The sequence below is a fragment of the Cervus elaphus genome, chromosome 23 (genome assembly GCF_910594005.1).
Source record: "Cervus elaphus chromosome 23, mCerEla1.1, whole genome shotgun sequence".
Lineage (NCBI taxonomy): Eukaryota > Metazoa > Chordata > Mammalia > Artiodactyla > Cervidae > Cervus > Cervus elaphus.
This window is the reverse complement of record NC_057837.1, coordinates 51,872,422-51,888,540: the sequence shown is the minus strand read 5'-3', so window position 1 is coordinate 51,888,540 and position 16,119 is coordinate 51,872,422. Positions and strand designations below refer to the sequence as shown.

Below are 16,119 nucleotides of genomic sequence, written 5' to 3'. Positions count from 1 at the left end.
TCGCTGGGGAACCTGCCTCATTCATACTCAGTATTTAATAGTTTTTTAACTTTTGATCAATTTTGTAAACAACTCCTTTGAAAAGATGAGTTTATTACATGGTTCTCCAACCACTGCTTTTCAATACACCTTGAAGGTGCATTAAAAAAGAAATGTTATGGAACTTCCCTGCTGGTCCAGTGGTTAAGAATCTGCACTTCCACTGCAGGGGTCGTGGGGTCCATCCCTGGTCAGGGATCTAAGACCCTATCTACTGTATGATGAGGTCCCAGAAAGAAAAGCTGTGAAAGAACCAAACTGTACTGGGAGCAAAGTGCTTTCAAAATACACCTGTTGGGCTGGTCTGTGAAGATTGGGCACCTATAAGAAGCACAACAAGCACTGTCTAATTTAGGGGTTACAAAAACCAAAACTTATCTGATTGGTTGAAGCCATCAATCTAGAGTTCCTGACAGAAGAGGAAAAATCTATGAAAGAGGAGCCACAAAACATGTTGAGGACTCAGATGGGTCTCTGGTTCTGAATCACCATCCTTCAGTCATTTATACCCTCAGCCACTTGAAATAATCACCTTTGTGCTCCAGGATAAGTGAAAACTGTACCCTCAGGAAAAAATATAAGTAAAAACAGAGCTAGTGAATAAGCAAATGTAAATCCACTGAACTGAAATGTTTATAATCAGTTTTAGCAATGCAGGTACAGATCAGTAATGTAACCGTGTGTCTGGTCAACTTTTTAAGGTATAAAAATGTTTAAAAATAATTTCATATACAGCTGGCCCTTGAACAAAATGGGTTTGAACTGCTTGAATCCACTTATGAGGTGATTTTTTTCAGCATAAATACTATAGTGCACCACAATCTGTGGTTGGTTGAAACTGCAGGTGCAGAACCACAGATATGGAGGAACCTTGGATAGAGGACTGGCCGTAAGTTACACAGGCAGATATTTGCCTGTGAGGGCCAGTGCACACAACGCCCTGTTGTTCGTCAACTGTACTCACTTGGGAAGTTTAAATTCTTAGAAGTATTTAAGTAATAACTAATATTTGCATGAAAATTTGTCTAAGTGGTTAAACCTGAAAGTTCTCATGTATTAGTTGTTGAAACACTAATCGCTTACAGTCTAGAAGAGTATTCGTTTAATAAATTTGTTAGACTAGTAGACTGATTACTAAATAATGCACAAAGGATTACAGGTTCTTCTCCACACTAAGCTGTTGGAACAGAAAGAATCTTAGAAGGCTTCTGGGATAGGAGGAAGGGTTATGTCTTTTTCATACTCCTACCCTTATGACCAACCTAGATAGCATATTAAAAAGCAAAGACATTACTTTGCCAACAAAGGTTCGTCTAGTGAAGGCTATGGTTTTTCCTGTGGTCATGTATGGATGTGAGAGTTGGACTGTGAAGAAAGCTGAGTGCTGAAAAATTGATGCTTTTGAACTGTGGCGTTGGAGAAGACTCTTGAGAGTCCCTTGGACTGTAAGGAGATCCAACCAGTTTATCCTAACAGAAATCAGTCCTGAATATTCATTGGGAAGGACTGATGCTGAAACTGAAATTCCAATACTTTGGCCACCTCACGCAAAGAGTTAACTCATTGGAAAAGACCCTGATGCTGGGAGGGACTGGGGGCAGGAGGAGAAGGGGACGACAGAGGATGAGATGGCTGGATGGCATCACCAACTCAATGAATTTGAGTAAACTCCGGGAGTTGGTGATGGATAGGGAGGCCTGGCGTGCTGTGATTCATGGGGTCACAAAGAGTCGGACACAACTGAACGACTGAACTGAACTGAACCCTATGGGCAGTGTCCTGAGGACAGAATGCAGTGGCTGGGGCTGCCATAGCTGTCTTATGTGGCTGGCAGTGGCTGAGGGAAAGGATGGACGCCCTCTCCACTATGGATTTTAATTACTTGCAATTTTTCGGCCTGCCTTTCCACCCCACTTCCACCTCCATCACCAGCTCTCAACCTCGGTTACTCATTGGAATCTCTTACTGATTCTCTGGACCCATCCTTAGAGATTCTGATTGAACTGGTCTGGGGTACAGCATGGCATGAGATTGGGGTATGTACCCCAGGTGATTTTAATGAGCAACCAGGGCTGAGAACCACTACTCTTAACTGTAAGCCAGCTCCTCTTTTCCCTTTGGATTTTATCTCCCTCACATTGTGGTTATCTATGTCTAGTTCTTCCTTCTTCCTAGACTGTGAGCTCCCACTGGCCTTCCAAACAACACAGGTAGCACTTTCCAGCTCATCGCTGACAGAAGTACCAGAGTCCCACCGTACTTGGAATATAGGTTCTATAGCTTTTGCTTACAGAATCAAATGAGTCAAAATCACCCTTGATAATCCCTCAGGAAGGGTCTGTTCTGGGAGCCTGATGCCCTATCTCCCCATCACCGTCTACGTAGGTAGTTTCCTCCTGGACTGGAACAGAAAGCTGCCTCTTCCTCCACCAGGCACCAGAGTTAAGTAGGTGGTTGTGTTTAGGGGCCATGTTGCATAAAAAATACACATTTAAACACATGCCTCACCCTCAGCACAGCAGGAAGCTCATGCCTTGAACAGCCCACAGGAACCAGTGACTGACCCTTATGGGAGACACACATCTCCCATCTCACACCTACTCCTGAACATATGGTCCTTACATCCCCCAGTGGGTGGAATCGCCCACACCATTTAAACTTTTTGTCAAGGATGGAGAACTGAATTCATGTGCAGTCCTATATGAAGCAAGGTCCCTCCACTGCACATTTCCATCCAGCTCAAGCAGGTCTTCCCCTTCTTTCTCCCTGTCCCACAAGCAGCTGGCCCAGCCTCTCCCCTCCCTGACCTCTCTTCCTTCCCTCTTAAGGCTGATGTGTTCTAGGACTCTCATCTGTGGCACCTCTCATTAACTCTTCTTCCTAAGAGCTCTCATGGTGAGAACTCCTTCCTCAATTGGGGGAGATGTGGCCCAAGAGGATTCCCTCTATGGCTCTGGTAAGGTGGGGGGGTGGGAAGTAAGACCTCATCCAGGCCTTGGGGGCTGGGCTTGCAGGGCACAAAGGAACAGAGTAAATGATCAGTTTTTTTTTTTTTTAATGCATGCATTCATAACAATGGAACTTGCATCCGTTTCCAAAGGACCCCACCCCACCCCCAAGATAAATTCCAAAATGAGATTTTCACCAGCTCATCTGGCACCCCAGGCCAGGCCTTCTGCCACACCAAGCCACACCAAGCTCATGAGTACTTATTGGGCCTTTAATCTGTAACTGCCTGGCCACACTCCATCTGCCCCAAGATGGTGAGAAGGAAAAAGATGTAAGGCCAGGTAGGCCATGCCAGCTCTCAGTCCAAGAGGGAAGGCCTAGGTCAGGCTGGGGCCTGAGCAGGGGGCTCCCGGCCCCAGGCGATGAGGGAGTTGCTGGCCTGGGCAAGCTCAGTGATGGACACCCGGCCCCGCTGTCGGATGAAGTTAGCCACCGCAGCCAGTTCCTCCGGGGTTATGTAGATGAACTTGCCCCGGTCGTCAATCACACCTGTGGGGACATGCAGGTTGTGGTGCTGAGCCCTCCCCACATGCCCAGCGACCCACCCACTCCTCCTGCCTGCCTGCTTGGCCTTTCCCAGCTGTATCCAACTTTGGCAAGTCAAATCAGCGTTCCTTGCCTGTCCTTGTCACCCAAAGCCATCACCAGGCCTTGGCACCCTCCTTGTTGAACTGCATCCCCCTTCTTAGTGCCCCTCCTTGTACACTGCTCCCCCACCCGGGGTGCTCATCCTAGCCTCGCAGCCCCACATGGCTAGACATTCCCCAAGGCCAGGGCCCGTAGTGACACTGTCCTCCTCTCACCTGTAAGAGTCCCCTCAGCCAGCAGGTCCTGGATGCGGTTTATGGTGTCCTATGAGGAGAACAGTTCTCAGAGTAGGGACAGGTGCTGCCATCCCAGAAGAGGTACCTACAACCTCCCTCCGACCACAACCAAACCTCTCCTCTCCTTCTCATGGCCACCCTGCAATGTGACTCGACGTGTCTCCTTTGGAGGGCCCTGGAGAGAAGGTGCTCTGGTCCTGGGGTCTGGCAGGACCCCCCACCCCCCACCCTGAGAGAGGCTCCCTTCCAACCAGAAGAGAAGTGGTGACATTTGGCTGAGAAGGCTGGTATGGCCTGTTGTAGGACAGCTGTCTAGGTAATTGGATTTGGGCTGCTGGAGTGATGGGGTTCAGACCTTTTTCTTTTTTTCTCCCTAACTGCTTTCCAACTAGTTATAAAGGCAGGATGCCTGGGATGACAAGAGATTCCTACAGTATACTCACTCTTGGCTGGGGGTAGGGGGAAGGGGCATTGAGACTCTCCATCTTTAGGGCAGGCCCTTTCTGACAGCCACACACATTCCACGGCTGCACTCCACATTCAGGCCACCCTGCACGGCTTACCTGAGTACGCAGGCCCACCTGGGAAGCCAGGTCTTCCAAGAGCACGACCTTGGACTGCTACAAACAAAGGGAGGAGAAGGTGCGAGGCTGAGCTCGGGCAAGTCCTTTTCGGCACTGGAACCCTCTGAAGTTGGTGTTCTGATCTGATCTGCTCTGGGTGGCTAGACACACACTGTGCAGATCCTATGGGAGAGCCTTGTTCCCCTCACACACTACTCACACACTCTCCCAATCACCCATATAGAGACATACGCATTCATAAATGCTCCCGTTCCCCTGCTTGTGGGCAGAGATCTGCCCCCCAGGCCCTTGTACTGAGGACCACCCTGAGACAGAAACACACCCGAAGAACCAAGCACAGCTGCTGGCTTCTCCTCTGCAACCAGAGTTGTCTTTCTAACATCTTGGGACAGGTTGGAAGGGGAAACGCCTCAGAGATGAAGGGGAGGAACGACAATCACCAAAAGTTATTTTAAAAAACCTTTTCTGGGACTTGTGTTCGCTGAGAACTTGCCAGGACCAGGCACTGAGAAGGTGTGGGAGAAGCAATGTGGAACAGGACATGGCCCACAGCCCCACCAAGGAGAAGGTGAGAATGGGGAGAACAGAGCAGATAAACAGCCCTAATAAGCCAGGACCTAGGCAGCTCCATCTTGCCTCACCTTTGCTCCCTGTTCCCTGGCCCAAAGATCACAATGCTGACATGCCCATACTTCCTGTCACCGTGCTCTTCACGTTGTATGAGCCCTCAAGATAACTGTCAGGAACACCGGCCAGCACTTTGCACACACAGCCATGTGCCCGCAAGCTTCCCTCACACCCTCAGAAGAAACTTTAGTTCCTGGGGGCTGCAGCTGAGGGTCCACTGCTGGGCCCTACCTGCATCTGCCCCGTCTCCCTCACGAACAAAGAGCACGCGACTTGTGAGAAGGCGATCTTCTGCATCTCTGTGAATCCCCCACAGCAAATGAGCTGGGGGAGGGCTGACAGGGTGACACCTCCCCAGCTGCAGATGGCGTGAGACTGTTCGAAATGCCAAACTGAACATGTAAGCAGGGAGGCAAGTGAATGGCAGCTGGGCCAGGGCGTGGGCAAGTACCAGGTGACCTGGCCAGCTGGCCTCTAACTACAAAACAGGGAGTGGGTGCTGGGCTCCCAGCAACAGCTCAGAGTGGGATTATGGAGTCACCCCAGGTGGTCCCTGAAAACCTTGTCTGAGGGGTTGCTGGTGCCAAAAGTATGTCTGGAAAAACTAATCAATCAACCAACCCAATCCAATCAGAAGGGAGAGTGGACCAAGGAGATCAAACTACGGCTGAGCCTCATGTAACTGCTGTGCACAGAAACGTCCCTCCAGTTCTGAAAGCCTAGGATGAAAGGGCCCATCCCCTTAAGCCAAGAGGAAGGTGGGTAGGCTGAGTTTTGGAAGTTCTCCTTTTCCCTATGACAGGAGCTCTGGGACAATCAGCTAGCGTAAGCTGGAGAAACTTATACTAAACTCCAAAAGATCTTGGAAAACACCAGAAAATGGCCCCTCCAGAGAGCTGTTGAAAGCAAGGATAGGAACTGCCCTGGGGGTTCTCAGGTCTCTGCCTTGTGGGGGCGGGGACTGAAGCTGATGCAGGAGGGCTTCCTGGAGGAGAGACTCAGGCTTGTGTTGCTGCCCACTGAGTAGGTGGGGACAGTGAGCTCCAAATAGCAGCAGGAGAGTGTGACATATCCTGCCCAGGGTTGCAGCCCTCAATCTAGTGTGCCAGGGTGGAAAATGGACTCTATGAGAAAAGAATGGTCACAGTCTGGGGGAGCCTCCTCCCTCTCAGGAACCCCCAGCCCCTACGCTCTGAGCCTAGCCCCTTGCGGCTAAGAGGTATCTAAACCCTGCTCTCTTTTGGGAGAGGTGGGGAGGATTATGCAAGCCCTGGCTCCTTGGCACCCCTAGTACCACCCCCACCACCGCCTCCGCTCCCTCTGTACTCCTTCCCTCAGCCGCCTCTGCACCCCTAAGCTGCACTTGAAAACCTCTCCCCTCATCGCATCCTTTGTGGGAGAGAAGTTGCTTAGCAGCAAAGCAGAGCAGGACATGCTTATGCAACCGGAGCAGTATTCAGGAGGCCCGTGCTGCAGCTGCAGACAGAAGGGGGCACACCTGGTACCCTGTCCTAGATTCCAAAGGAAACATCTTCCAGTATCCCGTGGAAGACCCAAGTTCCTGGTCAGGAGCACATGGCAGGGGATGTGGCTTCACCTCAGTATGACAGAACTGGTAGAAAACACATGTGAAGAAACTTGAAAACACAATGACTCACAGAGCGTGGGGTCTGAAGAGCAGGGAAACTGTCAAACCCTAAGCATGAGGAAGCGATCGTATCTCCCACACAGATCAGGTCCTTCCCCACCTTTGGGGTCAGAGGAGAAGGGGCTTTCCTGGCCAGGAACGGTAGCAGGCCCACCTGCTCACTCCTGCACAAGCTTGAGTGACATGTGTGCAGACCCCCCTTGGGCCTACCCCCTCCAGGCCCTGAAGATGAACCCAACATACATACAAGAAGCAAGCAGCTGACACCCAGGTTCTGCTCTGCATTTCTTACCTTAATGTAGTTGATGAATTCAGCCAGGAAGCTATGGGACTAGAAAAGCAGAGAAATCAAGATGAGAGTCCCCCTGGCAGGGGCCACAAGGGTCTATGCCTACCCACCTGCCCAGCTGAGTGCCTGTTCAACCACCTGGGTGAGCAGCAGAGCCTCCTGTGGGGAGGGGATCGAGGCACCACCTCTCCCAAAGACAAGGTCTCGGCCTCTAGAGCCTGCTGATCCTGATGCCCACCCGCCTCTCACTGGATGACCAGGGAAACAGGCAAGGAGCTGTGGGGTGTCTGAGATGGGGGTGTCCTGCCTTTCTGGGCTCAGGGAACGTTTCCTAGGGGTGGTGGACCCACCTGCTCCTCAGTCATGGTCTCGCCCACACCCTCCTCCTCCACCACGAAGGTCTCCTTCAGTTTCAGATACTCTTCATGCTCCCGCTGGGCCTGCTCCTCCTGGGCCTTCCTCTCCTCCTCTTCCTGTGGACACAGAGGAGGAAAGAGTCAGATAGAGTGGCCACCCTATTCTGTTTTGGTCCTTGCTGCTCCCAGAGGCCAGAGACAGAGCTCCTTCAGGACCTCGATCCCTCTGGCCCCTAAGCTAAACAGCATGATCCCTCTTCTCAATCAGTTCTATCACCTCCCAGACACTGCTCAGCATCCCTCTCCCTGAAAATCCTGCCATGAACGCCGTATAATATCCTCCAGTCACCCCCTCCCACGTCCTGCCCTGTCATGTCCAAGCTTTGTGAACAAAACCCAGGTTCCATTTCTCATCAGTCAATCATCCCTCTAGCCCACTCCAATCTGGCTTCTGCACACTCAGCTCCACCAAAATAAGTCCTGCTATGGCCTCACCCATGTCCTCTACCCAACAAAGCCAAGGGACAACCATCAGGCCTCATACCCCGGTCCTCTCAGTGGCCTTGGGCAGAGCCTACCATCCCCTCTTCCATCCCTCGGCTTTCAGACCCTACCCTCTCCTGGATTTCCTCCTGTTCCTTGGGTTCCTTTCCTCCTTCCCACCGCCTCCATCACTCAGCCCAGTCCCTTCTCTCTCCTCCACTCTCTGCACCACCTCACTATGCCCACAGCATCAATTATGCCCTAATGAAAAACGAATGAAATCCCAATGTGTTAAATTCACTTAATAATAACGCATTATTACTAGCTGTAAAAAAAATACCACAGTAAGGTATGATGTTAATAGTAAGGGTATCTGAGTGCCAGTGACTGATGCTGTTGTATCCCTACACAAATCTCTCTTCCCAAACAAACAACTGCCCACATGGCACACACACTGAGCTGTCTCACAGGCACCTCAAATTGATGATGTCCCAGAAAGACCCTGTGATCTCCTCCCCACACATCTGGTACTCCTCCTGAATCCTCGGCTTAGCGAATCTCACAGCTATCTGGCCAGCTGCCCTGGTCAGAAATGAGGCTCCATCTACCACTTCTCTCTTTAACTTCTGGAAAACTGCTTGATCCATCCACCATCACCTAGTGCAACAGTCTTGCCCCAAACCAACCCATTTCCCAGGATTCTCAGAGAAAGATCTATCTTAAACATGAAGATAAAGCTGTGACATGGAATATACAAGATGAGCCTGGAGCATTTTTCAGTGTCAAAAGTAAGAAAGCACTCAAAGAAGAAAAACAATAAGGGTATGTCAAAGGTAAACAGGGGTCAACTAAAAGCGCTCCCAGTAGCCAAAGCTAGAACAATCTAAGCAAAAAAGTAAATAAGATAGCACTGGATGGGACTTCACTGGTAGTCAGGTGGTTAGGACTCTTCATTTTCACTGGTGAAGGCCTGTGTTCAGTCCCTGGTTGAGGAACTAAGATTCCACAAGCCATGTGGCACGGCCAAAAAAAAAGATAGTACTTGGATTACAATACAAAGTGCAAAACAGATATTCATAAGTCATATCCATGTAGATACAAATAAACTGAATAAATAAAGAAAAGATAAATCTGTACAAATGAATTTTAAATACTTCATGTAAATACTCTCCTCTTAAGTAGATGGAGCATAACTTCCTACTTCTTAAGTGTGGGCTGTGCAGTAGCTTGTTTCCAAGAAACCATGGGAAGCAGAGAAATCTGGCAAACATAATCTTGGCCAGGTGATCAAGGTTAGCATACAAGTGATAAGTCAAGTTGATAACAGGAAATCTTGATATGTTGTGTTGAGGATGGCACTCCACCTCTGGCCTTCCTCCCAGAAATCCATAACCCCTATTCTAACCTTGACAATAACATAAGCCGAATGCAAATAGAGGGACATTTTACAAAATACTTTCCCAACAGTTCTCAAGACTGTCAAGGTCATCAAAAGCAAAGAAAGTCTGAGAAACTATCACAACTCAGAGGAACCTAAGGAGACATGACAACTAAGTGTAACGTGGTATCCTGGATGGGACCCTGGAAAAGAAAAAGGATATTTGGGGAAAACTACAGAAAAGAAGACTCTACACATGGACATCACCAGATGGTCGACACTGAAATCAGACTGATTATATTCTTTGCAGCCAAAGATGGAGAAGCTCTATACAGTCAGCGAAAAGAAGACCGGGAGCTGACTGTGGCTCGGATCATGAACTCCTTACTGCCAAATTCAGACTGAAACTGAAGAAAAGTGGAGAAAACCACTAGACCATTCAGGTATGACCTAAATCAAATCCCTTATGACTAGATAGAGGAAGTGAAAAATAGATTTAAGGGGCTAGATCTGATAGAGTGCCTGATGAACTATGGATGGAGGTTCGTGATACGGTACAGGAGACAGGAATTAAGACCATCCCCAAGAAAAAGAAATGCAAAAAAGCAAAATGGCTGTCTGAGGAGGCCTTACAAATAGCTGTGAAAAGAAGGGAAGCGAAAAGCAAAGGAGAAAAGGAAAGATATTCTCATTTGAATGCAGAGTTCCAAAGAATAGCAAGGAGAGATAAGAAAGCCTTCCTCAGTGATCAATGCAAATAAATAGAGGAAAACAATAGAATGGGAAAGACTAGAGATACCAAGGGAACATTTTATGCAAAGATGGGCTCAAAAAAGGACAGAAATGATAGGGACCTAACAGAAGCAGAAGATATTAAGAAGAGGTGGCAAGAATACACAGAAGAACTGTACAAAAAAGATCTTCATGACCCAGATAATCACAATGGTGTGATCACTCACCTAGAGCCAGATATCCTGGAATGCAAAGTGGGCCTTAGGAAGCATCACTATGAACAAAGCTAGTGGAGGTGATGGAATTCCAGTTGAGCTATTTCAAATCCTGAAAGACGATGCTGTGAAAGTGCTGCACTCAATATGCCAGCAAATTTGGAAAACTCAGCAGTGGCCACAGGACTGGAAAAGGTCAGTTTTCATTCCAATCCCAAAGAAAGGCAATGCCAAAGAATGCTCAAACTACTGCACAATTGCACTCATTTCACATGCTAGTAAAGTAATGCTTAAAATTCTCCAAGCCAGGATTCAGCAATATGTGAATCATGAACTTCCAGATGTTCAAGTTGGTTTTAGAAACGGCAGAGGAACCAGAGATCAAATTGCCAACATCTACTGGATCATCGAAAAAGCAAGAGAGTTCCAGAAAAACATCTATTTCTGCTTTATTGACTAGGCCAAAGCCATTGACTGTATGGATCACAATAAATTGGAAAATTCTTCAAGAGATGGGCATACCAGACCACCTGACCTGCCTCTTGAGAAACCTGTATGCAGGTCAGGAAGCAACAGTTAGAACTGGACATGGAACAACAGACTGGTTCCAAAAAGGAAAAGGAGTACGTCAAGGCTGTATATTGTCACTCTGCTTATTTAACTTATATTCAGAGTGCATCACGCAAAATGCCAGGCTGGATGAAGCACAAGCTGAAATCAAGATTGCTGCGAGAAATATCAATAACCTCAGATATGCAGATGACACCACCCTTATGGGAGAAAGTAAAGAAGAACTAAAGAGCCTCTTGATGAAAGTGAGAGGAGAGTGAAAAAGTTGACTTAAAGCTCAACATTCAGAAAACTAAGATCATGGCATCCGGTCCCATCACTTCATGGCAAATAGATGGGGAAACAGTGGCTGACTATTTTTCTGGGCTCCAAAATCACTGCAGATGGTGACTGAAGCCATGAAATTAAAAGATGCTTACTCCTTGGAAGGAAAGTTATGACCAACCTGGACAGCATATTAAGAAGCAGAGACATCACTTGTGAACAAAGGTCCCTCTAGTCAAGGCTATGATTTTTCCAGTGGTCATGTATGGATGCGAGAGTTGGACTATAAAGAAAGCTGAGCGCCAAAGAATTGATGCTTTTGAACTGTGGTGTTGGAGAAGACTCTTGAGAGTCCCTTGGACTGCAAGGAGATCCAACCAGTCCATCCTAAAGGAGATCAGTCCTGGGTGTTCATTGGAAGGACTGATGTTGAAGCTGCAACTCCAATACTTTGGCCACCTGATGCGAAGAGCTGACTCATTGGAAAAGACCCTGATGCTGGGAAAGACTGAGGGCAGGAGGAGAAGGGGACGACAGAGGATGAAATAGTTGGATGGCATCACCGACTTGATGGACATGGGTTTGGGTGGACTCCGGGTGTTGGTGATGGACAGGGAGGCCTGGCGTGCTATGGTTCACGGGGTCGCAAAGAGTCGGACACGACTGAGCGACTGAACTGAACTGAATGAAATCCCAATAATGTGTCAAATTCACTTAATAATAAATTATTATCAGTTGTAAGAAATATACCACAGTAAGGTATAAGATATGATTTTTTTTTTTTAAGATATGATGTTAATAGTAAGGGAACTGGGGTGTAGGGGAGAAGAGCCCCAGAATACTTTAGATGCATTATTAGAATCAATATTCAGAAAAGTAAACCCTGAGGCTGGGAAAGATTGAAGACAAAAGGAAAAGGCGGCGGCAGTGGCGGCAGAGGATGAGATGGTTAGATAGCATCACTGACTCAGTGGACGGGAATTTGAGCAAACTGTGGGAGACAGTGGAGGACAGAGAAGCCTGGCATGCTCCACTCCAGAGGATCACAAAGAGTTGGACACGACTTAGTGAATGAAATCTTCTGCTGTGTTCCAGCATCCAGAGCCAGGCTTTCCGGACATCCAGTGTCCCTGAATAACAAGGCCAGTCAGAGGCCAAAGGTACCAGGCTATGGGGTCTTCCCAGCTGGGCAGCCCGGGCTCTTATTCTATATACCCCACATCTTTATGGTGGTGCCCTTCTTGGGCACCTGATTCTCAAAAGGAAGGAAGCACCTGGCAAATGAAGGCTGATTCACCACCCTTACTGCAGTGGTCTCCATTCTCCAAGCATCTTCTCTCTGCCAGGCCCTGAACAGAACCTGGTACAGATGTGATCCATCTCTTACACTGTTCTTTAATGGTCCAAAGGGCCTCAGGATTCAGAGTCCCCCCGCCCCACCTCACCTCTCTGACCCCTTTCCTTCCTCCTTACCCTGCTCTAGCCACTCGGTCTCAATGTTCTTCAAATGCTTCAGGTGTGTCCAATAAATTACATGCAGAAAATTTCAGTTTCAGGCTCCCTTTTTCAGCAGCAGCTTTATAGAAGCTGTGCCCAGAACACAGGAACCAAATAAATCATGGCCTGCACCAGGCTCACGGCCCCTCTTCTAGGCTGCAGGTGTAGGGAAACTGCATGGGACGCAAGAGGGCAGCCCAGGTGGCGCTAGCGCTAAAGAATTCACCTGCTCATGCAAGAAATGCAAGAGACGTGGGTTTGATCCCTGGGTCGGGAAGATTCCTTGAAGTAGGAAACGGCAACCTGCTCCAGTATTCTTTCCCAGAGAATTCCATGGACAGAGGAGCCTGACGGCCTACAGACCATGGGGTTACAAAGACTTGGACACCACTGAGCATTCACGGGCATGCACACGCACGCACACACATACACACACGAAGCAAGGCTCCCTGGACAGCAGACAGAAGTCAGCATCTGGGGCCTGGCTCACCTTCTGTTCCTCCTCCAGGCGAAGCCGTTCCTCCTCCTTCTTCCACTCTGCCTCACGCTGTGACTCAAGGCGTTTCCGTTCTTCACGCTCAGCCTCCTCTGCCTGGAGAAAGGCTTTCATAGTTGGCACATCTCCACCTCCAGCCAGAGCCTGCCCACCTCCCAAACAGGCCAGGTCAGGCCAAAGACTACAGTTGCAGGAGACAGAGACAGACAAGCATCAAACACCCACCCAGCATGAGGGGAGGGTCTGCTACATAGGAGACAAGGAAGGCAGGGCCCTTTCCCACCTCTTTGAGCTGCACCCCCATCCCTCCTGCTTGCCTCACGCTGGGCTTTTCGTGCTTGTTTCTCCTCCAGCTTCCGTAGTTTCTTGGCTCCAATTTTCCCGGACAAGTGAGTTTCCACTGGCTTCTCTATGTCTTCTTCTTCTTGGGCTGAGTATGGTCAGAGAAAGACACGTCAGGTCCTGGCCACAGAGGACAGATGATATTCACTTTATCCCTTGTCACTCTCCTTGAGGGGGATTTCCTTCAACTCACTTGCAAATACCACTAGTCCAGCTCTGCCCTCTTAAAGCCTCTGCCATGCAGAAATTTGTCTGGGGTGTATGTGTTAGGTTTGGGAGAGGGGTGAGGGAACCATGGAGCAAGAAAACAGATGATAAGATTAGACGCTATATAGCCATAAACAGGGCACTTGAGCCCTTGAGTGAAGCCCTCAGAGGATGAGTGTGCCCCCACAAGGAAGAGTGCTGGGATAGAAGAAGTGGACTGAAGAATTCTCTAGGTCAACCTAAAGATTCCTGCCCTCCTGTTTGGACACTGAGAGCCAAAATGAAGGAAGAAGGGGTTGGCCCAAGGGAATAGGGATCAGGGTCCAGAGCTGCTAGCCCCCAGGGAAGAAAGGATGGGTCCTAAGTCTCCCCTAGGGGCTTCCCTGGTAGCTCAGTGGTAAAGAATCCACTTGCTAATGCAGAGATGTGGGTTCACTCTCTGGGCTGGGAAGATCCCCTGGAGGAGGAAATGGCAACTCACTCCAGTTTTCTTGCCTGGGAAATCCCAGGACAGAGGACTCCATGGAGTCACAAAAGAGTCAGACACAACTTAGCGACTAAACAACAACAAAGTCTCTCCTAACCACATCCAAGGATTCCCAGACATTCCTCCCACACTACGGCTTCACATTGCATTCTTTTGCCCAGCTTTGGGGTCACCTCACCCTCTAACCCAGGCCCCTTCTCCACCAGGTTGGGCCCCTCTCACCTTGGATGATGGCCTCCTCCTCATTCTCATCAGCCCAGGCCACTCGCTGCGCTCGACGCTGGGCCTGCAAGCGGCTGCCCAGGTCTCTCCGGCGCCGGGGCCTGCCCGCAGCTCTCTGCTCCTCGGGCTCTAGGGGCTGAGGCCGAGCCACTCGGCCTGCTACTGCTGGTTCCTCTTCATTGTGCAAAGGCTCTTGGACAGCTGTAGGGAAGAGAAGCACCATGATTCTCTCTGGCAGCCCAACTCACCTCTTGGCAGGGGGAACAGCATCCTGGAAACCTCACCCTCCTCTGCTCAACTTCCTCCAAGCTCCTGCTGTCCACAACAAAGTCCTAATTTCTCAGCCCGACTGTGGAGTCTTTCATAACGCAAACCCTGACCTTGGTCCAATGCAGCAAGCGCACTCCTTTCCTCCCACCTCTGTTGATACCTTTCTTTCCTCTTAAGGCCCCACCCTTCCAGCTGACCCATCAGGAGACTACCACCCTGCAAAATGGAGCTGTTCTACCTCTTCCAGAAGCCCACCTTGACCTCTCCAGGCCTCATCTGAATGAATGCCCACAGCAGTACTGTATTAATCTTTTGCTTAACATCAACTGCCACGGTTTTATCTGGAACTCCAATCAGAGAGCAGACCCGACTGCGAAGTCTCTCCTCCCAGGAAGACTTGTTGGCTACTTGCCTTACCTCAGCTTCTCTGTCCCCTGCCCCTGGCAGATGCTCCGAATAGCTTGTGGGCCGAAGGAGGTGGAGGGACATATACACAAACTCATATGCCGATAAAGAAATGATGGGGAGGGGGCCAGGGTGGAGGATGACAGGTGTATCTGTTACCTGCCCTGGCAGCAGACACGGCCTTCCGGGCGGGGTGCAAAACAGGGAGGAGGGTGCAAGCACACATGTGTGTTCTTGAGGGGTAAGGAGAGAGCTTCCTGGAGCCGCCTCATACTCTTTCCTGTTCGCAGGTAGGTAGAAAACACTTAGGGGCCCCCTTCTCGTCAGCTGCTCTGGACCCGGCCTGGGAAGCATGGGAAACCCCTGTGGATCCCTCAACGGACGCAGTCGGGGGCTGCCTGGATAAAGGATGGTAGTGTCTACCAGGGCCTGGCCCTCAGGGAGGGCCAAAGGGGCGAGAAGATGAGAGCACGCTCTCTTTGGGGGCCAGGAAAAAGGTGTGGGACCCAGCCACTTGGTCCACGAGCAAGCATCTGCACTGCAGCGCCCTGCTGGCCTCCGCTTTACGCACGCACGCTCAGGCGTGCGGCCTGCGGCAGGCGGAAGGCGCGGAGATCTGCTCAGCTGCGCCGGGCAAGTCAGCGCATGCGCATAGGCCGCTGCTCCACGGCCTACCGAGGCTGAGGAGACAAGAGGACGCGCGGCCCCACCGGCCCTGGCGCGGCGGCATCTCCTACCTGCTGCCGCCCGGCCCCGGCTGCGAGTCAGGAAGAGAATAAGCCCGACAAGCAGAGCTGCCACCGCCAAGTACACCACGGGGGACACCATGACGTGGACTTCCAGGTGGAACCAGCGCGTCACCCTGAAACCCGGGATCTCCCAGGCCCCGCCCACCGCACATGTGGCCCCTCCTATTTCCTATCTAGGCCCCGCCCACCTCTCGGCCCCGCCCTGGCCTCACTAAATGGAGAGGCCCTAATTTTTTTTACATCAGTCTGCTGTACAGCACAGTGACTCAGTGTGTGTGTGTGTGTGTGTGTGTGTGTGTGTGTGTGTGTGTGTGTGTGTGTGTGTGTGTGTGTGTGTGTGTGTGTGTGTGTGTGTGTGTGTGTGTGTGTGTGTGTGTGTGTGTGTGTGTGTGTGTGTGTGTGTGTGTGTCTGTGTGTCTGTGTACT

General features: G+C 50.0%; 1 protein-coding gene across 1 annotated transcript; it reads right to left on the bottom strand.

Moving 5' to 3' along the window:
- Nucleotides 1-3,243: 3,243 nt before the first annotated feature.
- Nucleotides 3,244-15,849, bottom strand: DDRGK1 (DDRGK domain containing 1). Its single transcript, XM_043884445.1, has 9 exons — nt 15,682-15,849; nt 14,270-14,470; nt 13,329-13,441; nt 13,006-13,107; nt 7,371-7,493; nt 7,024-7,062; nt 4,436-4,492; nt 3,852-3,900; nt 3,244-3,537 (listed from the first exon to the last, which is right to left on the bottom strand). Exons 1-9 carry the CDS (start codon nt 15,770-15,772, stop codon nt 3,371-3,373), a joined length of 942 nt encoding a protein of 313 aa, XP_043740380.1. The 5' UTR covers nt 15,773-15,849; the 3' UTR covers nt 3,244-3,370.
- Nucleotides 15,850-16,119: the final 270 nt, after the last annotated feature.

Bases quoted from the DNA above. Each gene is read 5' to 3' on its own strand.
- DDRGK1 (XM_043884445.1), bottom strand. From the start codon at position 15,772: ATGGTGTCCCCCGTGGTGTACTTGGCGGTGGCAGCTCTGCTTGTCGGG. The intron at 13,108-13,328 runs GCAAGCAGGAGG...GCCTTTCTCCAG, and splicing joins CACGAAAAGCCCAGCGTGAG to GCAGAGGAGGCTGAGCGTGA. The intron at 3,538-3,851 runs GTGAGAGGAGGA...ATGTCCCCACAG, and splicing joins GGCTGAGGGGACTCTTACAG to GTGTGATTGACGACCGGGGC.